This window comes from Ascaphus truei, chromosome 3, assembly GCF_040206685.1.
Source record: "Ascaphus truei isolate aAscTru1 chromosome 3, aAscTru1.hap1, whole genome shotgun sequence".
NCBI classification, from domain to species: domain Eukaryota; kingdom Metazoa; phylum Chordata; class Amphibia; order Anura; family Ascaphidae; genus Ascaphus; species Ascaphus truei.
The window spans coordinates 83,889,637-83,913,598 of record NC_134485.1 but is presented as its reverse complement, the minus strand read 5'-3'; the positions used below and the strand labels follow the sequence as shown (position 1 = coordinate 83,913,598).

Below are 23,962 nucleotides of genomic sequence, written 5' to 3'. Positions count from 1 at the left end.
CTTTAGTACATGGACCCCCGAAAGTGTCTTTCAATGAGTATGACTAACTCCAAATCAGTGATCCTTGAAGGAAGTTTACTATAAAATCCAATATATATCACATTTTTGAGGGGGGGGGGGGGGGGGGAAGTATTCTCTGCAAAAAGGTTTTACTTGAGTGTCTATTAATGAAATGTTTCTCCAATAACCTTTCTGTAACAATTGATGGAGATTCCGTTACTTTGCAGTTTGGAACCATAGGGTAATGTTAACCTTTTTCACTGTCAGAGGGGTTTTCAACACATGGCAGATAAATTAATTGCAGGCCCCTTCTGGCAGTGAAGGGGTGATGGTTTCACAAACAAACAGATCTTATCTTAAGGTCTAAACAGACGTTACTATTACAGCTTCCTCCCAACCACAGCAACTACCTGCTAGTGGTTATCCACAGTCAAAGTTCCTTTCCTGTGGGTATCACTACAACACACACTCCCTCCCACTGGGTGTTTCTCCTGTCATAGAGTACACATTGCTCACCCTTATAAAATTAGAGTGTGACATGGATTGCATTCATAGAAGGGACCAGGGCAGGTGAGGTTTTGCTGAGGTTTTGTTGATGATGCACAGTAAATGGTTTATGGTAAGTGGATGAGAACATTTTTCCTGTCTCTATAAGGGGATGGATGATGACTTCCCTGCGAGCTGGTTTTGGGATCCTGCTGCTCCTCGGATTAGTGAGGACAAGTACATCTTCCTATTATGGTAATTCATTCTCCTCCTATCTTCTTATATACTCTGTTAGTTACTCAATGGTAACTTCAAGAGGTTCAATTAATGTGTGCAAAATAGGTAGAGAAAAGGACAGTGGCTTTGTAGACTAAGGGGATTATTCTATGTCAGCCGAAGTGGTGTATTGACTTCCATGGGGTACTTCGGGCCCAACAGGTCGGTTTGGCTGATATAGAATAAGCCCCTTCAAATTAATTTCTATTACTTTGCTATTTACTTTTTTTTTTTTTTAACGTAAAGAGTCAATCTCCAATAGCAGGCAAAAAAAAGGGGGTTTAAACAATTTTAAAATGTAATCAGCTTTCTTAGGAAGATTGTATGATCCTTAATTATGTTCACCTATTTTCTGTGGAATAATTTGGATACATGTAAGTTTCTATTTTCCACTTAATTCTGGAAATGATTGTTAGTTCTCTTTGTCTTGTTGGCCCACAGTGGCAACATAACTAGTTCAACCAAAAGAGCAAGAGGTAATTACATCTGGATCTACAATTTATCTGTATATAAAACAGGTTTTTTTTTTGTTTGTTTTTTAATAAACTAGATACAAATTGTAAAAACGTTGCAAAGTATTTGTTTAATGTGGAAATATTAAAAGTTTAAAAGAATGGTTTAAAATATGTATAGGTGTCTGTTAATTTTAATTAGTGTCAACCACTTACATGTAACCTATTAAATGTTACTGCTCGTCTTACTGTAGTTCACTTCGGTCTTAGCAGGGACTGAAATGTTCCCTTCTGTTATTGAAGAGAATGGAATCATTTTAAATAGGGCCTGTGTCTTTTTCCTTATAGCATAACCACAGCAAAAAGGGGAAACAGGGTCCGACTCTGTCTCCCCATATTTAACAGAATTAGGCTTTCCTGAATACACTTTGACCAATGCGCCTCAGTCATACTATTTTAAGTCAGAGATCTGAAAATGAAAGCACATTCCTATAATAAAAAACGGAAATAAGGAAATGCTGGTATTTGTAATTTGTTGGTAATTTTGCTTTTGTTTTCTTTGTTGCTATTCAGTGCAGAGCTAATGGATGCAGAGCTCGACATTACAGATTAGGTTTCAGTTTTGCTCCAAAATGACTTTGGTACAGTACATACAGTAGAGCCCTGTTCTACTGCCAAGGGGGGGCAGCAACATGCCATTATATATTTATACAGAATTATTTACCATCTCATGGGGTTTATGTATCAATGCCATTTTGGAGTAAATCTGGATCATTTTCCTTTCATTCTGCTTTAATATATCCTAGCATTTTGCTCTAATTGTGCCCTGTATGTGCCAGCTGGGGACTTGGGGAGTGTTAGTTGAATGAGGTGGGGGAGAGATTTTCTTTCCTTCACTATGCTTCCAAAAATCTGCCTAAAGTTTACTGTTAGTCTAACAATCTGCGCCAGAGGAAAGAAGCGGTTTGGTGAATGTGATGCAGTTTTGCACACAGAAATAGAGCCGTGCATCCTTTTTCTCTGCCTTGGTACACTCTCATGTTTGCATCTGCCAACGGTGACAAGAATCTAGCATTCATACTCGAAATGGAGTCAAACCTGTCACCACTGATGTAGTCACAGTGCCACTCATTTTACTGGCTGAACCAGCTCAACCCCATGCCAAGTATAGAGAATGCCAATACACTGCGCACCTCAACGTGTTCTGGGAAACGTTGCATATGGTAAAATCAATAAGTGTGACTGATCTTGCGGCGTCCTGGTTATTCCCCCCCAGTGTTTTTATTATACATCAAGGTTTTGGTGATATAACCTAAGGGTTTGCTTCTTACAGATGGAGTTGAGGAACTGGACAACAACTTTATTCTCGGCTGCACAAAAGAGGCAAAGCAGCTGGTGGATACAGCTTATACACACACCCGAAAAATGTGAGAGTTTGCTGATGTACACTTGGGGGGGGGGGGGGGGGGAGGGCATGGAAACATTTGTTCTAAAAGTTAACCCTTTTGGTTTTAGTTGTAGCTTTTTCCTGGGGGGTGGTGATGGTTTGGGCATTAGATTGTGGTCGAGTTTTCAATGGTCTTGAGTGGGCATTAGGATTACAATATATCTTAATTTAAAGTTAAATGAAGAGTAAAGCTTACAAAAGAGAGTCGTTTTAAAAATTGCCTCTAACTACAATATAGATTGAAAAAAAATCAAAATTTTAAAAAGTAGCTAAACGATTATTTTAAAGTACTAAGGGGTCTACAGGAGGTATCAAGAAAGTGGCCGGCACTGATGCATGTGTGTAAACATGTTTTGCATTCTTTCTGTCTGGAGCGTGACATGTTTATTAATAGTATTTGGCGCATGTTGTGCTATTCTTCTATGCTAAAAAAAATGACTTGCGCCATATTTATGGTGGGGGAGAGAACCAATGCAGAAAACATGAAAAGTATCGCAAGCCAGACATTTCTTAATACAATACAATGAGCAGCGCCAGTTTACAAATGTAACTCCGCCCTAACGCCTTCCACTTGCTCCATAAATCTCTCTCGCAGAGAGACGCAGACATACCCGTAAATGGCACCAGTAAGATTACAAGAAGAAAGAATGAGGTGCACTCACTGGTTTGATGTAACTGCCTCAGGTGCAGAACGATCACCCCCCGCTGGGGAGACCTGTAATTCAGGACACATCCTCCTAAAACAAGAAGGAACCGGCACTCCAGAGGTCTTCATACAAAAAAAACAAAAAGAAACGTTCGAGCTGTGGGGTTTAAAATGTCTTTTTTTTGTATGAAGACCTCTGGAGTTATGGTTCCTTCTTGTTTTAGAAACAAAAAATGATCGAGTGGACTACCGCTTGCTATGATAAGAAGTTGGGGAACTCACCAGATTTGAAGGTTAAAAAAGTCTTTAATGAAAACGACATAAAATGACAATACTCCTCCTCCTACATGTTTCACGCCCACTATGGCGCTGTGTCCTTCTTGTTTTAGGAGGATCTGTCGTGTACAAGTAAGATTAATACATAGGTGCTGCCTGTGCATATATATATATATATATATATATATATATATATATATATATATATATGTGTGTGTGTGTGTGTGTGTATATGCAGCACAAGTTGCGACAAAATAATGACTGCACGTCTAAATTTTGCCTTTGATACATAGAGTCCTATGACTTGTTTGCGTTTCTAAAAAACGTTGGTAATCATATAGCTGTAACCTATAGATGCAGCCACCAGTATCCAATCACTTGCCTGGGTAAAAACAAAGGCATCTCTCAGTAAAACTATTTGTGAGATTCTGCTGCCAGACTAATGGCCCATCGGATTAAGACAGCAGGGGTCCCAGCAGTCCCATTCAGTTTGAATGGGACTGCAGGGACACCCCGCTGTGTTAATCCAATGGGCCATTAGCCTTTCTGCAGCAATATCACAGAAATGTTGCAGTTTATTGGGAGATTGCCCCAGATTTTCCAAGGCAAGTGATTGGATACGGGTGGCTGCATCTGTATAAAACATTTCTTGGGTCCACGTTGGTCCTACTGTAGGTGGGACTGCTGCTCAGTAAAATCTCATGATCACATCTTTGTGCATCACTATTGTCAATCTCATCTAGCTTGAAGGAACGTTTGAGGACGAGGAATGTGAATGCAGGTGACCTCATGGCATACTTTAAGCAGCCTGTAGCGGGCAGCAGAAATGCTATCCGAGCTGCTGATTACATGGGCACCACCCTTCAGCTCCTGACAGAGAGGGTGAAGAACTTCCACCATAGACCCTTCAATATCTCAGGTACAAGATACTAACGAATCCTCTGATTGTCATGTTGCAAAACTGCACTTATCATCAACTAGTTACTGCAATATGTTGCTCTAGGAAAAAGCTATAGTATTGACAAATATCAATGGGGAACATCCATTAAACGTACATTTATTAGAGTGTGATGATAGCCCTTCATTTGAATGCACATTGATGAAAGATAATGATAGCTACTGTATAACACTTTAGTGCAAACACCCTTCAGAATGATACTATTTTGTCTTCGGCAAAGTACTAGTTTGGATCCCCCATTAGGTAACTTATTTTTGCCCATCAAACCTTTCCACTATGTTATATGCATTTTATTTACACAATAATAAAATACATTTGCATTAACACTGCACAAGATAACAGATAATAATAATAGCATGTTCTTGTATAGCGCTGCTAGTTTTACGTAGCGCTTTACAGAGACATTTTGCAGGCACAGGTCTCTGCCCCGTGGAGCTTAAAATCTATGTTTTTGGTGCTTGAGGCACAGGGAGATAAAGTGACTTACCCAAGGTCACAAGAAGACAACACAGGGAATTGAACCAGGTTCAAACTGTGCCAGTGAGTGTCTTTACTCACTGAGCCGTTCCTTCTCCCTATGTTATGTTAAGTATTGATGTTACAATATAAAGTACAGTATATCCAACTTATTCAACATGATATGGCAGGCAAGGAAGATATCATTACCATTAACTCCTCTGACTGAGCCTCTAACACTATATTTGCTCTATTTATCAGGACAAAACTGGTGTAACTTGGAGGCTGCACTTTATATTTTTCAAAGAAAAAAAATCCTGTTGCTTTAGTTTAGTAATTAATCATAGTTAATTTCACTAGATTTATATACACACACAGACATACTGCACCTACATACATACAGAAGACATAAAGACACACTGACTCACACATACTGACATACAAAGATACACACACACATGCACACACATGCATACACATGCATGCACATACACATGTATACACCGTCTCACACACACAGAAATACTATACACACGCTCATACACAGACATGCACATACACACATATGTAGACTGCCATACACATACAATGCAGACATACAGAGACAGAGAGGCAAACAAACTCTCTCTCCCTTCTTCCGTATGCCCGTGTTCTGCAGAGCGGAGTAGTGTTAAATTAAGGTGCCATGTCCCATTACATTTTATATCACCTGGTTTATAACAGGTGGTTCAGAATCATATTTTAATGATATATTTTTAAATATGAGCTGATAGTGACAATAGACAATTGGTGGCACCTCCAGTGACCCAAGTACAGAAAAATATGTTGTCAAAAGTTAAAACTCTGCACACAAAAGACATAAAAGACTGTATGTAGTGTTATTTTAGGTCCCCTATACCTTTTACCATTTCAGTCCCTGAAAATTGATGTTGGCATAAATCCCTCTTCATTGGGGGACGTACATAATATAATCCAGTAAATAATGCATTCAATTATATTGGGTTGGATGGTCTGTTTTGTGAATGCAGGTGTGTAAGCGTGTCTAATATAACATTGAGTTTTTTAAGGTCCTTTGTTCCTATATTCTTTATAGATTATTATTATCAAGATTATTATCATGTATTTATTCTGCAGCAAAATACAATGGGGTTTAAAGACAATAACTATAAAATGTCGACATACATGAACTGATACAATGGGTAAGGATAAGGAGCTTACAATCTAAAAGGAAGGGACATTGGAACAAGGAGGTTGGTATGTTTCTAAAAGCTATTTTCCATAAAACTGTATTATTTATTTGGTAGGTCTTGTGGTTTGGGCAGGAGGAAGAGGATGTAGGATATTGAGAGGATGTTGCCAGCCTGTAGTAGAACTTTTTCGATAGTGCATCTAAAGAATAGACTTGTGGGGTCTCAAAAACTTGTGTACTTCTTTATCCATAATGAAGTGTCAAGTTGGTCCATTAGAAGGTGCCTCAGGCTGCAGTGTAATGGTAGAAATGTTGTCCTTACAGACATTCTGACAGAGAACCAGCTGAACACTATTTACAAGGTGACTGGCTGTGCTTCCCAGAATCTTCCCAGGGTTTGTCACAACACCGGCCCCTATCGCACCATATCTGGAGAGTGTAACAACAGGTGAGATATTTTTACTTCAGAGAACCACATGGGCATCTACTGTACCAGTGACTTAGGTGAGATGGATAAGGAACATGGAGCTACATAGAGTGACAGTACTTTTTAATTTTAATGAGCATGGTTTTTGCTTTTATAAAATTACCCTTCACTTATTTTTTTCTCTTTTAAAAGTTGGATCTTACAAGTTTGTCCAATAGTTTAACCCTTTGCTCCCAGTCACACTTTGGTTAACAGGATTGCACTATAATGAAATAACTTACAGAACCATTACTTTTTTCATGGTTCTTTGGTCACTGGCAGGTGCTGGGCAATAATGGATCAGGTGTCAGCAAGATTCAGATAACATTCAAAAAACAATGGTCTTATTTTTTAAAGAAGATTAAAAGTGAATAGGTATATGAACACATAAAAAGTCCCCAAAACACATTTCTTTGTGATTTAGATTGGATTTCTAGGTTTTTATGTGAGTACTTCTGTGCCTTTCTTAGCTGAAATGGCAACTGACCCCTTAAAACAGATTGGCCTGCCACTTAGCTACAAACCAGCATTTTAATGCACACTTTCTAAATGAAGACAGATATGATCTATAAAAATATCAAAGATTGTATTGATTTCATTAACATAGAAAAGTATTAAAAAAGTGGCCACTAATAAGGGATCATGACATCAGAGGTAATCAGTACTCCCACCATGCTTTTCGCTTATGCTCCTACACAGCTAGTTTTGATAAAGTGGAGTAGGTAGCCCAATTGGTGGAAGGAAGAACCAGCCAGCAGATGAGGTTCAGGTTGGGGCACGCAGAGCATGATGGAAAGTACAGTAGATGGACAGACTTCAATTGGTGGGTGGTGACTTTGAGAACTTGTTGCTGTTTTGCTGGTGGGTGAGTTTGACATTGGTTGAGTGCAAGTGATGTCCTATCGTTCATATTCACAGGAAGAACCCCAGTCTTGGTGCTTCCAACACAGGGTTTATGCGATTGCTGCCGGCTGAATACGAGGACGGCGTGGCCCTTCCCCGTGGCTGGACTGACAACCGCAGGATTAATGGGTTCCGTCTTCCTCTGGTAATAATGCCCAGCCCCTAATAATGATTATATTGAGCCCCTCGTAATGATACTCCCAGACCTGTCAACTCTCTGATTTTCAGTCAGTCACATTGATTTGGAGTGAGTCTGATTTATTTTTAGCATCGGCAGTATCATAGACTTCAATGGAGTCTCCCTGATAGAAGTCAGTATTTTTCGATTTAATATACATTTTCTGGTCCTGAATCCTAAATCTCACTGATTTAGGTAATTGGAGGTTGATATCTCTAGAAATGATTACATGCGTCGCTGCTGTCTTTATGTGCAGTAATATACTGTACATAAGCCAAAGTTTAAATATTCCATCTGGTTACCGCTTAAAGCATTTTTCAACCCAAAAATGAAAAATAATACAGTGTATACTGTTGTGACAAAAATGAAAAGCCAGTGGAATCTTGGCTCTTAAGGTTAATAATAATAGTGCGCTCTTGTATAACGCTGCTAATTGTACGCAACGCTTTACAGACACAGGTCCCTGCCCCGTAGAGCTTACAATCTATGTTTTTGGTGCCTGAGGCACAGGGAGATAAAGTGACTTGCCCAAGGTCACAAGGAGCCGACACTGGGAATTGAACCAGGCTCCCCTGAAGCAATCTCAGTGTCAGTCAGTGTCTTCACTCACTGAGCCACTCCTTCTCCAGGTTACTCTACTTACAAGAAGTAGATGCAAATAAAGCCTATCTCAAACCTGGGGTTGTGGCATTTCTTTCTTGAAGATATATGCTGGTATACCCCAGGATAAAAGAATGGGAATAGACATAGAGCAGATCAAAAAATATCACATTTATAGTAAAACATGTACTCAATGTATTCACATTCTGTACATGTGTAAGTGGCACATAAACAAGTGAGGGACTCTTGGCTGGCCTGGTCTTGTATGTCCAGTATCCCTACTGATTAGGGCTGAGGAGGGTGTACAGCCACTTGACATACATACATACATTTTGATCTGCACTGTGTCTATTCCCATTCCAATATGACAATAATAAAAATATGTTTTTCAAAACATAATATAACCATTCACGCTTCCCTATAATAACATTATACTTTGTTTCCCTCACTCTGGTGTTTTTATCAGTCACGTGCAGTATCAAATGAAATTGTCCGTTTTCCTACTGAGAACATTACGCTGGACCAAGACCGGGCCCTCATCTTCATGCAGTGGGGACAGTGGACAGATCATGACCTAGACCTCTCTCCTGAGACCCCAGCAAGGTCAACCTTCCTGAAGGGCATAGACTGTGAAGTCAGCTGTGCCCGCGAGCCCCCCTGTTTTCCTCTGCCGGTAACTAACAGCACACAACATTCTCGCTGCTTATGAACCTGTGCGGAGCTATATGATAACATCTACATGTCTGCAATATTATTTATCTTTATTATTCATTTTTTTTAAATTAATATTTAATTTTATTAATAAATTGCCAATACATGTGAGATTATGGGCCCTATCGAATAAACTTTGATAATGGCCATTTTCACACAGCATTGCATCTCACCATATCTATTAGGCAGCTATTGCATAACCACACTACACGAAAACAGCTTTTCTTTTTCCTGTCGTGATTTGACTTCAGCAGTTCAAATATATGTGACACGCAAATTGTGTATGCAAATGAGGCAAACACAAAATGACATATTCACAGGCTATTAATTAAGGCGTGAGATTGCAAATCCCCCAGCAAAATCTCAGACAGAAATCTTGCCCCCCTCCTCCCCTCCCCCTCCCCTCCCCCCCTCCCCTCCCCCTCCCCTCCCCCCTCCCCCCCCCTCCCCTCCCCCCTCCCCTCCCCCCCTCCCCCCCTCCCCTCCCCCCCTCCCCTCCCCCCTCCCCCCCCCCCTCCCCCCTCCCCCCCCCCCCCCTACCCCTCCCCCCCCCTCCCCCCTCCCCTCCCCCCTCCCTCCCCCCTCCCCCCCCCTCTCCCCCCTCCCCCCCCTCTCCCCCCCCCTCTCCCCCCTCCCCCCCCCTCTCCCCCCCCCTCTCCCCCCCTCCCCCCTCCCCCCTCTGTAATTGATACTTAACTGCATTATCCTACATAACCCAGAACGTAAACAGTTTATGGACAGCTATTTTGTTATTTTCCATGACAATTGTTACCCATTCAATTTAAATAAAATAAAGTGAGTTAAAATAAAGTGAGCTAATTGTGCTTTCATAATTAGATTGGGACAGGTATCGGCTGTCATTGATGCAGCAGGACTGTTCTTCATTTAATAGCGTTTAATTGTTAGAGTTTGTGTTGTACGCAGTGGAAGATTTAAACCTTAGAGCCGCCCTCCTCCTCCTCCTTCCGCATTGCAGCGTCAAGTAACGCTGCAACGTCACAAGGTGTCACGTTGCCATGGTAACGTGATGTCACATGGTGCTGCGTTGCCATGGCAACACAACGTCCTGGCGTCATTTGACAACACGACCGCGAAGGAGGAGGAGCGCGGCATGAAGGAGAAGGTAAGAACGTTACAGAGGCCCCACTCTCTCCCCGCGGTAATCAGTGGGGAAGACAGCGGGGCCTCTGTATATGGGAAAAAAGGGAAAATTTGCTGTCCCCAAATATTGCCACCCTTTCGGGCCTGATGCAAAATACACCACTGGTTGTATGTATGTGTACTTGGCACTGGCAGTGTGTGTTTGTTGCATTATGTGTGTTTCACACTGCACTGTGTGTGGTGGCATTTAGAAGTATATTGCTCATGCGGCTTATTCATTGTTCTAATTCATTGAGTAGTGCACCGGTAGAGTGTATGTTGCTTGATTTATATTTATACACCCTGAAAGTGTACGTACTGTAGCCCTCATGTTTATATGCATTTACAAGGCTTTTTATTACTCATTCCAATTTGCAGATTCCACCGAACGACCCTCGAATCCGTAATCGGAGCGACTGTCTTCCAATGTTCCGCTCGTCTCCTGTCTGCACCCCGGGATCTCCTATACGCGAGCAGATCAATATCCTCACGTCATTCATCGATGGGAGTCAGGTGTACGGCAGTGATTTGCCACTTGCCGCCAAACTCCGCAACAACACCAGCAACCTGGGCCTGATGGCCATTAACCAAAGGTTCACTGATAATGGGCTCCCATTCCTGCCCTTTGAAACGATCGAGGAGGACTTTTGCGTCCTGACGAACAGATCGTCTGGGATCCCCTGCTTCCTGGGAGGTGGGTCCTGGATGGTGTATAGTATATAGGATAATGTGTTCCCTTCCAGGAGGGACGTTAATCCCCGGGAGCATGTGCAATCTGACAATATGTCATCATAAATTTACAATCCAGGCTTTGTTTTCTAAGGCTGCGAACCCGCTGCGGTCGGCGGGGGCCGCGAACCACCAGACCCTTGCCCGAATGGTCCCTGCCCCCGCTGCCTACTTCCGGCAGGGCTGACTACGTACTGTGACGCGTCAGCCGGCCGATTCTGCTAGAATCTAGTGATTTTCGGTGTTGACGCGGCACGTGGTACGCGAGTCAGCCAATGGGAAGGAGGGGAGGGAAGGAGCTGCGGGTTATTAAAGTGTGTGTGGGGGGGGGGGGAGGGGGGAAAGGGAGGGAGGGGGGGAGAGGGTGGACGGCACCACGATCAGAGCCCACCCCGGCTCCCTGCTGACCGCGATCTGTGTCTGTCAGCGCCCCACCTGTCTGCAGTGCTGGTGCGCTGACTGAGAGAGCGGGGCCTTAGCCTAAGTCTAATCTTAGTACATACTGGTCTGTAATAGTTCTTCATTTCAATGAAAATGGAGACCAATTAACTGGACCACTCTCATGATAATAATAATAACATGTTCTTGTATAGCGTTGTTAGTTTTAGGTAGTGCTTAACAGAGACATTTTGAAGGCACAGGTCCCTGCTTACAACCGTGGAGCTTACAATCTATGTTTTTTGGTGCCTGAGGCACAGGGAGATAAAGTGACTTGCCCAAGGTCACAAGGAGCTGACACCAGGAATAGAACGAGGTTCCTCTGTTTCAAACTCAGTGCCAGTCAGTGTCTTCACTCACTGAGCCGCTCCTTCTCCCGTACATGTCAGGAATGTAGGTTGCAATACTTGCCTTGCTTACTGGGATATGGCTGAAGTAGCCCACTGATTCCATATTACATTAACAGGTCTAGCTATACCAGACATTTTTAGTGAGATTATAAAAGTCCAATGTGACACAAGCATTGATGGAAGAAATGACAGTCACAAAAATATGTATTTAAGAATCTCCTTTTTTGCTTTTAGATCATAAATATGGCATATACCTTTTTAAAATGAGTTCCAATAAGCTCTACTGCTTTTTTTTTTTTTTTAAGGCACTTCAATTATTGGCATTGCTACTGATGCAGCGGCCGTTATTCGAACACTTCACGCGTCATGTACATTGGAATCCCGATTTGAAACCGCGGGATGAATTCCAGCCTCCCCGCACTAAGATGTGAGCGCGGCGAGAGCAGAAAAACGAATTTTAGTGTTCTGGCTTTTAAAAACATGAAAATGACACAGTAGCACAGTACTGTACACATTACAATTCGTCCATTTTATTGTAAACGAAGAAACAGAATCCACGAAATTCAAACAAAACATCCGCGATAAGCGCGGGTGCCTGGGGCGATTGGCCGCGTTCATGCTGCGTGGGGAACAGCAGAGAACTCAAAATCGGCGCCGTGATGTGTTCGAATAGCGACCGCTGCATCAGTAGATAACAGCTCATATTGCAACGTTGGCCAACTACAGTCCTCAAGGGCCACCATCAGGTCAGGTTTTCATGATATCCCTGCCTCAGTACAGGTAGCTCAATCAGTGGCTCAGTCATTGACTGAGTCAGTTGTTGACAGAGCCACTGACTGAGCCACCTGTGCTGAAGCAGGGTTACCCTGAAACCCTGACCTGCTAGTGGTCCTTGAGGACTGAAGTTGGCCAGCTCTGTCATAATGTTTGCTTTTCATGTTGGTAAACATAATGTTATTTTCTGATGGCGTGTGTTGGTTGTAGGAGACCCTCGTGTCAGTGAGCAACCTGGTCTCACTGCTTTTCACACACTTTTCGTGCGAGAACACAATCGTATAGCAACACAGCTTCGCAGGTTGAACCCACGTTGGTCCTCGGAGACTCTGTATCAAGAAGCTCGGAAGATTGTAGGAGGGATCTTACAGGTACAGTAACTATTATTCACATCATTTCTTTGCAGCACACTGTACTCTTCTCCCATCCTTAATAATGGAAAGCGTCAGTGCTCATAGCAGGGGCGTAGCTATAGCCCGGGCAAAGCCTGGGGGCCCGCACTCTTGGGGGGCCCACTCTCCCCCCACCCCTGTAGAGACAGGCTGGGGGGAGATGGTATGCGGTAGCGGGACTCCCGTGCTACAGGAAAAGCAACCCGGTAGAGGACTCAGCAAGGCAGGGGAGGAGCGCCCTCTAGCAGTCTGACCCAGAAGTCTTTCTTACTTACGGTGTCTGCTGCCACAGCTCCTCTGCCGGCTGCTCCTCTGAACATCTCTTCCCGCCAAAGGTAGGCATGGGAGAGAGAGAGAGCTGAGGGGAAGAGAGAGAGAGAGAGCTGACAGGGACAGAGAGCTGAGGGGGGGGGGAGAGAGAGCTGAGGGGGAGAGAGAGGTGAGGGGGAGAAAGAGCTGAGGGGGAGAGCTGAGGGGGGTGAGAGAGCTGAGGGGGGAGAAAGAGAGATGAGGGGGGAGAGAGAGAGCTGAGGGGGAGAGCGAGCTGAGAGGGAGAGAGAGAGCTGAGGGGGAGAGAGAGAGCTAATGGGGGAGCGAGAGGGCTGAGGGGGAGAGAGAGCTGAGGGGGAGTGAGAGAGCTGAGGGGCAGAGAGAGCTGAGGGGGAGAGAGAGCTGAGGGGAGAGAGAGCTGGGGAAAGAGCGAACTGGGGGAGGGGGAGAGATAGAACTGGGGTGGAGAGAGAGAGCGCTAAGGGGGAGAGAGAGAGAGCTGAGGGGGAGAGAGGTAAGGGGTGATAGAGCTGGGGAGAGAGAAGGGGAGAGTGAGAGCTGAGGAGGAGAGAGCTGAGGAGGAGAGAGCGAGCTGAGGAGGATAGAGAGACCAGGGGCGGATCTGCTGGTGATGAGGGGGGATAATGAGAGAGAGGATCAGGGAGAGGATGGAGGAGGAAGACAAAAATTACAGTCCGTATTAATATTAATGGGGCCCTAAAAAGTTTTTTGCCCGGGGGCTTGTGCATGTCTATTTATGTCACTGGCTCACAGGGAGAGGATAATATTGATGAACCAGGGTCGGACTTGTGCATGAAGGGTCCACGAGGGGGGGAAAACAAATTTTAGGTGCCTACTATGGGACATTACGTGGGGAAAACATGATGTATACATGTGTGGGGATACACATATGTTGTGGGGAGAGTGTGGGTGATGTGGGGGTGGGGGGGGAGTACTGTACAGTATCTCTCTCTTTCTGGTGCACATGGAGTAGGGACATTGCAGTCACAGTTAGGCTGGGGCCATGGTGCCTTCTCCTGTGCGTAGGCACGCAGGTGCTTTCCCTGGCCATGGTGGACGGGCCGGGGGGGCGTTCCTGGGGGCATTCCTAGTGACGTCACGGAGCTGGTTCGCCCTCATTGGGCGAACCGCTCACTTGACCTGTCTGTCGCGATGAGAAATCAGTTTAACTGATTTCTCACGCAACGCGCACCCCCTCCTGCTTCCACGCCCGCACGGCGCATGGACGCGAATACTGCCTTAAGGCAGTCTGTTCGCTGAGCGTGCGGATGCCTCCGCATGATCTGCAGTACCATGGCCCCAGCCTAAGAATCATCAACAAACCCCCTCTGGTCAGATGTCTAGTGCCAGCGTGCTGATGAAAACAGCCCCAACATTCTCTTTACACTCTGTATTCATGTTGTGCACAGGAGGGGAGTGGCACAGTGTTTTGCAGTGCACTGCAAAATAAGGAAACGTTACAATCCATGGCAGCAATGTTCCCTCTCCCTCTGCACTGGACAGAGAGAGTTGCTGGGTCCCACTTGATCTTGGGGACCCACCAGTGATTTTGACTCAGTCCCCAGTAACACTGGATAGAAGCCATGATCTTGAGAATAATGAACCTGAGGAGCCAATACTCATAAGAATGAATTGATGAAAGGCGAACATATGCAGCTCGCACATAATGAAACCAGGGCTCTTTAGTGCTTAGACCTCATGCAAACAATAAGTTGTTTCAGGAGGTGTGTGCACCACCAAACTACTTCAAGGCACCAAAGAGATACAAAGTAGCAATGCACAGCCACATTGTTACAGATTTATAAATATATGTAGCAGTCTGGCTGTGTGCTGCTATTGTGTTTCTTTTTGGTATTTTGCAGGTGCATTTTGACTCCCTTTACCTATATTCTTTCCCTATTACCCCTCCTCGAGTCATCCAAATAATCCTACTTGTTTGGGTTGGCAGAAAATAACCTTCAAGGATTGGCTGCCCCTGCTGCTGGGCTCGGAGCTGCCTCGGGTTCTTCCACCATACACAGGCTACAATGAGTCTGTGGACCCGCGAGTGGCCAACGTCTTCACTGTCGTTTTCCGCATGGGCCACACATTGATCCAGCCCTTCATCTACCGGCTGGTGGACCGTTACCGACCCTTGAATCCAGGACCAGAGCTCCCGCTTCACCAGACCTTCTTCAACAGCTGGAGAGTGGTGAGAGAAGGTAAACTAATGAATTACACTTCTTCACTGTGAACACGTCCTATCAGCATAAGAAATTTAAGCATAAAGAACATCCCAAGCATGAAGCTGATTTTCCCTCTAAGAAAGTGTTTCTGAGTAATTCAAATGACAAACCTTTTTGTACCTTAAATATAGGATCAATCAAATGATTGCCTTGCAATTATGCCTTCTATTTGTCACACTTTCTTTCTAAAGCTCTCATCCAGATCCATAAAAGTTATCGTAATGCAATGGACCCGACTTAATTCCCATTTTCCCAGTCTGTAAGGTTCTCATGCATTTCTCTTTTGAGGACGTTTCCTCACATTCTTACACTCTCATCTCTTGCACTGCGGTCTCACATCTCCCATGGCACCTGTAATTTCAGAGTTTTAACCTCATGCTCTGCAGGCCTGCTTAACCGACATTTATTACGCAGGTGGTATCGATCCTCTACTTCGTGGCCTCATGGCGAATCGAGCGAAATTAAACCGTCAGAACCAGCTGGTTGTTGATGAGCTGAGAGACCGTCTCTTCCAACTCCTCAAACGCATTGCCTTCGACCTACCAGCCCTCAACCTGCAGCGAGGCCGAGAGCATGGGATTCCAGGTAACCTCAAGGAGGGAACGGGAGAGGGAGAGACTCTTTTTCGCTAGTTGAGACACTTGTGCACGAAATGGAACACACCTGAGATACCTGCGAAATATGCCAATCTGGGTAGTCAAATTATTTAAATTAGCATATTTTCCAGGTTTTACAGGTGTGGTTCTATTTGTGTGCAGGGGTCTCTCTGTGTATTGTATAAATCGTGTGTTTGGGGATGTATAAAAGTAACTCGAGACTCTAGCAAAGAAGAGACCCCTGCCCCACTCCTGCAAACCCCTATTTCAGGGTCTGGATGGGAGTAACGCCACCTTAGGTAAGGCAGGTGTATCATGAGCCATGTTATTTGAAGCTAACACAAGGCAGTGCTAACTTAAGATTGTTAAAACCTATGCTAATGAGACATGCAACAGCCTTATTTTGGCGTATTAGCTTTGTGCCACATGCAAAATAACGTCCGTTATTGATTTTGATAACGCCCCATTATTAACACTGAGTTAACAGACCTCTGTGGATCTGGGCCCTATTAGGTTGTAAATTTACAAATTAAGGAGACTGAGGAGCGAAGGAGGATGAAGCTCTGCCCATGCATCACTGGAAAGTGACGGACATGTACTGAAGGAAGACAATTACAACAATCAGGGACAATTAAGGACACATGTAGTGGGGTCTATTTATGGAACTTTTTTATGTTGTTTGTTCATTATGCCATTTGCATTTGAGAAAGGCCATTGAGGCCGAAACGTCATATATCTTTGGCTTATAATAACTTTTCTAAGCAAAAATCCGCAGTGCCCAGGTTTTTTCCTTCCCCTATTAGGTTGTGTCTTCCGCATCTATTATACATCTACAAGTAACTATCTCGCTCTTTCTTTCACTCAGGATACAACGCGTGGAGAAGGTTTTGTGGTTTTTCTCAGCCACAAAATTTGGAAGCGTTGGCCTCGGTGCTGAACAACAGGGGGCTGGCTCAGAAATTCATCAACTTGTATGGGACGCCCGCAAATATGGACATCTGGGTTGCAGGTGTCGCTGAGCCTCTTGTGCCCAATGGCAGAATTGGGCAGCTGCTCGCCTGCCTGATTGGGAACCAGATGCGTAGGGCCCGAGATGGAGACAGGTAAGTGGGATTAACTCGAGATACTGTAGATACAGATTGAAGACTTTAGCAACCTTATTATGGTCTTTACCAGGGGTGCACAAACTTTGTGCGCTGCGCCCCCCTGCCTGCCAGCCCCTGTGCTCACGCCCCCCCGTCTTACCTAAAATCTTCTGCCATTGCAGAGGCCTCACGTGATCCCCCGGCACTAAATTTAAATGCCGCAACCCCCCCCTCCCCCAAGCACGGGCCTCTGCAGCCGCCGAGCCCCCCCCAGAAAAATCTTGCACCCCCCACTTTGCGCACCCATGGTCTATACCACAACAACACTATCAATACGCCCCATAACAGTATAGGGGCTGTCTATTGAGGCTGTTTTTCAGCAGAGAACGTGTGTTTTGACACATTGCACTTGTTTTTCAAGTACAGTGGCATGAAATGTAAGAAACTGGGTTTTTTTTAACATCTGCTGCCGATTGCTAGAAGCCAGAAAGTTAACGACATCTTAAACTTGCAGATTTTCTGACGCACCTTGTAGGGAGCAAATATTGCGCGCATTCATCTGATTATATTCTGTGCACTATGTAACTCCTCTCTAACATCTTGACACTCCCCATATAGCCAGTTGATACACCTGGGGCACAAACTGGAGCAAAATGTTTGATACATAGATACAGAATTATAGCACAAAAATCCCCTGCAAACAGGAAGAAAAGTGTAGCTGAGTCACTTAGACCAGTGGTTTTCAACCTGTTTTTGGTTAAGGAACCCTATGTGGAATTTTGAGGAACCCCAACCCTCTCTACAGCGTGTCTGAGAAAAGATACATTGTAAAGGGCCCTAACCCTCTGTAATAGCTCATCTGCAGCACAATTCATTGTAAGAACCCCCAACCTCTCTAAAAGCATGTCTGTGATCAGATGCATTGTAAGGAACCCCAACCTCTCTAAAAGCACGTCTGTGATCAGATGCATTGTAAGGAACCCCAACCCTCTCTAATAGCGTGTCTGTGATCAAATGCATTGTAAGGAACCCCAACCCTCTCTAACAGCGCGTCTGAGATCAGATGCATTGTAAATTCTTCTATAATTGGTACAATTTTAAAATTACCTTAAAATTACAGGGAACATTTTAGGGATGCCCGGGGAACCCAAGAGTTCCAGAGGAACCCTGGTTGAAATGTAATTGTATACTTCTGATTGTCCGAGTGAATCAGCTAGGCTTTTTTTTGCTATAATTCTGGATATATATTAAGGGTTTTCCTGGATCCACCCTTTATCTCGCCTGACACCAGATAAATACCAGGATTTCCCTAGTGAGTGCCGTTTCCCTGTTATCTTCATGAACATGAATACGTAGATGCACAGCAAGATGAAAATGACTCTATTTGCATCGATTTTGCTAAAAAATAAATAAATAAAAAGAATAATTCTTTAGTACATAGTCATCTACATCTTGAATAGGTTTATGAAGGTTTCTGTTCATATATGTTATGTTCCTACATATTCTTACGTCTTCTTCTCCATAGTGTTAGCTAATCATTGCATTTGTTTGAAAATTGTGATTGTCTTGTGGCCCTTTTCCATTTCACAACAGCTTGTGGCTTCGTAGTACAGAGTACAACTGTAGGTCCTTGTGAGCCCCCAGTGTAAATTATAACAAAGGTTGGGAACCCCTCTTAGCAAACTGCCAACTCTAATTATTTGTGGAGGAAACTCGCTGATCTCTAGATGAAAAACTCTGTGTATCCCATTTCAGCTTTCTCCTTGAAAATACAGTATGTCACTCATACTAATGTAATGCTCCTGCATTGTCATCTGAAACCCAACAGCATCTCAAAACCTTCATCTCTCTGAAAGGCGTTTTCACATGTTGGCCAGCATGTCAGGGACATAGGATACATACAGCATAGTACACTTACCTTTTAACTAACTCCTATTTATAGTCATTATGGGTCTTGAAGCCCTTTCTCACTACAGAGAGCAGTTTTACTAATCCCATAATCCTGACCAGGGGGTGGGTTTAAACACCAGGATTGTGTAGTATTGTTGTTGTAATCTGGAGTTATTTGACTTGTGTAACTGTGGATTTTTATCCCACTCACCCTCTATTGCTTGATCCCAGCAGAACTGATACGACCATCATATTATGCCACCCTCCTTAGGAACAGTTGCCAGCTAAAATGACTAAAGGCAGTCATGGTCCTACAATACATGAGGCTATGAAGATATACAGTGTGGTTAAATATACTGTACCCTCTGTTGCCAACATTAATAAATTGCAGAGATAAGGGGGTTGCAGTATGATGACTAATGCATTTTTTGAGTCTCTTTAATGTGTTTTTTTTTAATTGGGGTTCCCTCAGTGCATCCTGCAAATTGGTTGCGGAGGGGGTCACTTCCTTTAGTTCCTCCATTAAGGGGGTGTCACTGTGTGCTGAGAAGATTGCATGCTCTCATTCTACTGCTTGTTTCTCTGACAGAGAAGGGAATATGTACAATTACATGGTATAATCATAGAATAGTGTTAAACAGGCAAATTGTTCTCCAGCGGAAAAAAAACTGAGTGTGCACCTTTAACTTTCACAATGTATAGTTAACCCCTCTACTTTTGGCTCTCACGTAGAACTATAGCTGAGGCTAGGACTTGAGTCCCTCATAATAACTTACTTGGCCACACATGGTTTATGGTCAGACGGTAGGAATAACACAAACAGTATGGACAATAAAACTAGTTTACTGGCACCTTACTGAATCTAGTACCTTGTGATACTCAGATGAGGATCACTACACACAGTATACATGTAACATACAATCCCCAAATAACACTGCGTAGGTGTGAGTCAGTGTCAGTGGTATAATAGCCACACAATCCTGGGAATGTTGGCTTAGGATGGTGCCAGCACACCGTGGGAGCTCGTGGTGTACTGAACCTGTTGCAGGTCTGTTCTTTGAAAAGGTGCTTCTGTATCACCGTGTCTTTATAGCCGTTGAGAGGCACCTCCAGTGGCACTTGGTCTCTCGCTCCACGTCTGGAACTGTAGCTCTTTTTCAAGCTGCCACATGCACACTCTGCAAACCTCGACCGGATCTGATAGCACACAGGTCTGCGCAGATCTGATCCAACATGGCCGCCCCCCTTCCTACAGGCTCCTCTCCCTTCTCTTCCACAGCAGTTATTATTGGCTACTCTCATGTCCATCACAGTCACATGTCCAGGTCACATTGGAGAGAAACCTGCCAGGGGTCAGTGTGAGTGTGTGTGAGCTTATCACACATAGGGTTACATGTATAATGGAGCCAATTAGATTATCAAGATTCTGATTGTGTTAGGCTGTGACAATGTTTTTTTTCTGCAGTTTTTATTATGAGAGACCATCAGTATTCACTGGTGCTCAGCGGAGCGCAATAGAAAGGGTGACTCTGGCACGTGTCATCTGCGAAAACACCAGGATTACAGAGGTCCCCATAAATGTCTTCATGGGGAACACATACCCTAGAGATTTCGTAAACTGCTCCAGGATCCCAGCACTGGACCTGAATCCATGGAGGAATAGGGAAGGAGCTGGTAAGTTTAGGGAACATTAAGCAATAGTGAACTTTGACCTCTCTTATGTATTCATGCTGATAAACAGGGCTCTAACTTTGCCTGCCTGCTAAGGGCCTGTGAGTGTCCCAATGACCATCTTCTCCTTCTAATTTCAGGTCCAGCAAATTGTCACATTGTATTTTCAGCCAAGCTAATAAAAATATATGATTCAAACATACATTTATTTGTTACATGTTCATATTATTGTTCTTTGATTGAAGTATAAAGATTTGTATGTTTTGATATATATATATATATCTATATATATATATATATATATATATATATATATATATATATATAGATATATATATATATTAACATTGCAATACTCCTCACAAATTTCTTTAACGTCCTGCCCCTGTAGAAAACTAGTTGAAGAGCGCTGCTGTAAAACATGCTTTAATAGTTATGGTTCAGCCTGCACTTTGGTTTTACTGGTCTTGTCGGCTAGGGGAAGAAGTGCAGGTTGTAGTTGGGTTAATGTCTCATGTCAGTGGTGCACATTAGGGTTAGGTTGTTTCTAGTAGTATAGATTGAGGCTAGGTTTTATAGATGAGGTTATAAATATTAATATGGTTAATTGGGAGTAGTTGTACAAGCTGAGGTTGGGTTGGAAGTTCAATAGCCTGACTATTGTGATAAGCGTTATACAGTAGTTGGGAATGGTGAAATGTAGAGTAAAGGAACAAGATAAATTGGGGTTTGCTGTGTAAATTGGGATTAGGGTGGGGTTATAGAAAGAGTTAGTGGTGCAGGTTGATGTTGAAATGTATGATTGAGATTATGGTATAGGTTTGTTTGGGGTTAAGTTAATGTTGCATGTTTAGGTTACGGTTAAGGATTGTGGAGTTTCTTGAGGTTTCGGTTGGGTCTGGTTTAAGGACCAAGATAGGGTGCTGGATTCTGGTTCTGAGAGAGGTTCAGGTCGAGTTTGGTGGTACAGATAAGGTTTGTTACATTTAGGAGTTGGTTATTTAGAAATGAGTACATTATTATTACATTATTACATTATTTTCTGTCTTTCAATTCCAGAGCCTGAAGATTTCTCTATGTAGAAGCCTCGGAACAAGATTTGCAGAATTCTCTTGATCCTACTATGTGCAACACTCATGCATTTAACTACTTATACTGCATGCTGTATTATAATATTTCCTCCACTTTTTTACCTTTCACACGTAATCGATTTGGCTTCTTACATATTTACATGATATATAAATAAAAACTGCATGTTACTGTTTCTAAACATTGAGGGGGAAGTAAATCAGAGTAAAACAATGTTTCAGTGCAGAGAAATGATAATATATTTCCTTATATAACAATGTAGGAAGCATTGTGCATAGAATTTTATTGGCACAAGTCCTTGCACAATGGAGTTTACAATCTACCATTTTGACTTGCCTAAACTCACAAGGAGCTGACAGAGGGATTCACCCACTTCCAAAACAGTGATGTTACTACTCTACTACAGTACTCATTCTCTCTCTGCAAAATATACATTAGGGTTACATACATCAGAAAGCTTAGGACACAAAGAGATAGTGTGATGCTCCCAACAAGTAAGGAAATCTGGACTTTGCAATATCAAGTGATCACAAGGTTGGAAACAATGTGAAAACAACTTGAGTATTCATCAAACATCATCAAGTTTGACGAACACTCAGGAATAAAGGAGTGACAAATAATATATAACCAGGCACATGAAGTAGTATTCTCTTTAATGCAGGAGGTTGTTCTATGACACCTGAGTGGTTTAGAAGAACAGGTAGAGTATGTGGATTACAATGGAACAGCCTCTAAGTGGAGTGGAGGTCTTCAACCGAGCCACTAATTGAGCCACCTTTGCTGAAGCAGGGATATCCTGAAAACCTGACCTGTTGATAGCTCTTGCGGACTGGAGTTGCCCACCACTGGAGTAGAATATGTATAGAAAAGTAGGTGAACTTGGTATACCTGTGTATACTTACATTTCCTTCATTAGAATTGTATGGCACCAGAGCCTGTATACTCTTCCTTTCTACATCATTAGGCATTTTGTCCAATCAGTAGGTACCACTTATGCTTTTTTTTTCTGTTGGAATAGCTTTTCATACCTTGCTGTCATTTTTTTGTGTGGCATTAATGTACTTGAAAACAATCTTTTATTAATAAATATACATTGAAGTCAATCTGATTTACAATGTGTTGTTTTCTCTTGTGTACAAATGAATGTTCGCTACACACAAACATATCAAATTCCTGTTCAGCCAGCTCACAGAAGTGACCTTTGATCCCTATGTCCAATAAACTCAGGGGATAAGGGGATAAGGATTTGAGCAACCTGCTCCTCCATCTCCGTCAACCTTAAATTTGGGTCAGGAGGTCCTCCACCAGTAGCTGTTGCACTTAAAAGTATCTGATTTAGATTTCACATTGCGTTTGATATCTCCGAAACGTTTCCTGCATTTCATATATGTTCGGAGTTGATTGCCACAAGCGGATACGGATACTTCTACCTCTTTCCACAATTCCTTTTTCACCCGGCCTGATGTCTTGACTTGAGATATGCAACAAAATAGAATTGTGAAGGGGCATATGTTATTAACAGAACAGGATTAAGTTGTAACGCTTGTAACATTTGTGATGTTGGACAAAGAGTATCTGTGCACATCAAGAGTAGCAAAATGTAGGTAAACGTAGCTAAATATATATCTCTATATATATATATATAACATGCAAATTATTTGAAATCTGAACATGGTTGCTAACACTAATTGATAGCATGTGTGTCTACATAAACAATCACATGTATATGCTCATGTCATATCAATGTCTAGCACAAATGTTAATGAATACATGTCAATTATTAGTATCCAAATAATTGGTATTGATGTTCTTACCGGCTAAGTTCCCAAATAGACGATCATACCGCTGCATAATCTCAGTCACAAGGACTTTATTTTCCTCAATTTTCCGTTAAATCTTATATTTCGCTTGAACCACTGAGCTACTCTGCTGCTGACTGGCCTCCCCTGTTTCCAATGGTAGAGACTGCTGGAGACTCATACTCTACCCACCACCACCAGTCACCCCCCCACCACCACCACCAGACACCCCACCACCACTCACACGCTCACTCACACAGCAACTCACATGGCCACTCACACATTCACTCCCATTGCCACTCACATGCTCACTACCACACTCACTCCCATGCTCGCTCACATGCTCACTCACATGGCAACTCACATGGCCACTCACACAGACACTTCCCCTACGCTCGGCCAAACCAACCCGTTCTTCAACTACTCACAAATAACATATAAATAAAATA

At 43.2% G+C, this 23,962-nt stretch overlaps 1 protein-coding gene across 2 annotated transcripts; it reads left to right on the top strand.

Annotated features, from left to right (window-relative positions):
* Positions 1 to 450: 450 nt before the first annotated feature.
* LOC142491616 (myeloperoxidase-like) lies at positions 451 to 22,817 on the top strand. 2 transcript variants are annotated; one of them, XR_012800439.1, is made up of 15 exons: positions 451 to 570; positions 656 to 741; positions 2,548 to 2,641; positions 4,327 to 4,502; positions 6,511 to 6,634; positions 7,571 to 7,700; positions 8,800 to 9,006; positions 10,563 to 10,878; positions 12,686 to 12,846; positions 15,107 to 15,359; positions 15,798 to 15,968; positions 16,845 to 17,082; positions 20,420 to 20,628; positions 21,685 to 22,460; positions 22,504 to 22,817. XR_012800439.1 is itself a non-coding variant. In XM_075594433.1 (14 exons), the coding sequence occupies exons 1-14, from the start codon at positions 539 to 541 to the stop codon at positions 21,705 to 21,707; spliced, it is 2,220 nt and encodes a 739-aa protein (XP_075450548.1). In that variant the 5' UTR covers positions 451 to 538; the 3' UTR covers positions 21,708 to 22,817. The 2 variants fall into 2 exon arrangements, 1 of the variants encoding a protein (XP_075450548.1); XM_075594433.1 differs by having other exon boundaries at positions 21,685 to 22,817.
* Positions 22,818 to 23,962: the final 1,145 nt, after the last annotated feature.

Coding starts and splice junctions, on each gene's coding strand:
- LOC142491616 (XM_075594433.1), top strand. CDS start 539: ATGGATTGCATTCATAGAAGGGACCAGGGCAG. Junction 7,701..8,799: donor ATGGGTTCCGTCTTCCTCTG/GTAATAATGCCC, acceptor TGTTTTTATCAG/TCACGTGCAGTATCAAATGA. Junction 15,969..16,844: donor CCGAGAGCATGGGATTCCAG/GTAACCTCAAGG, acceptor TCTTTCACTCAG/GATACAACGCGTGGAGAAGG.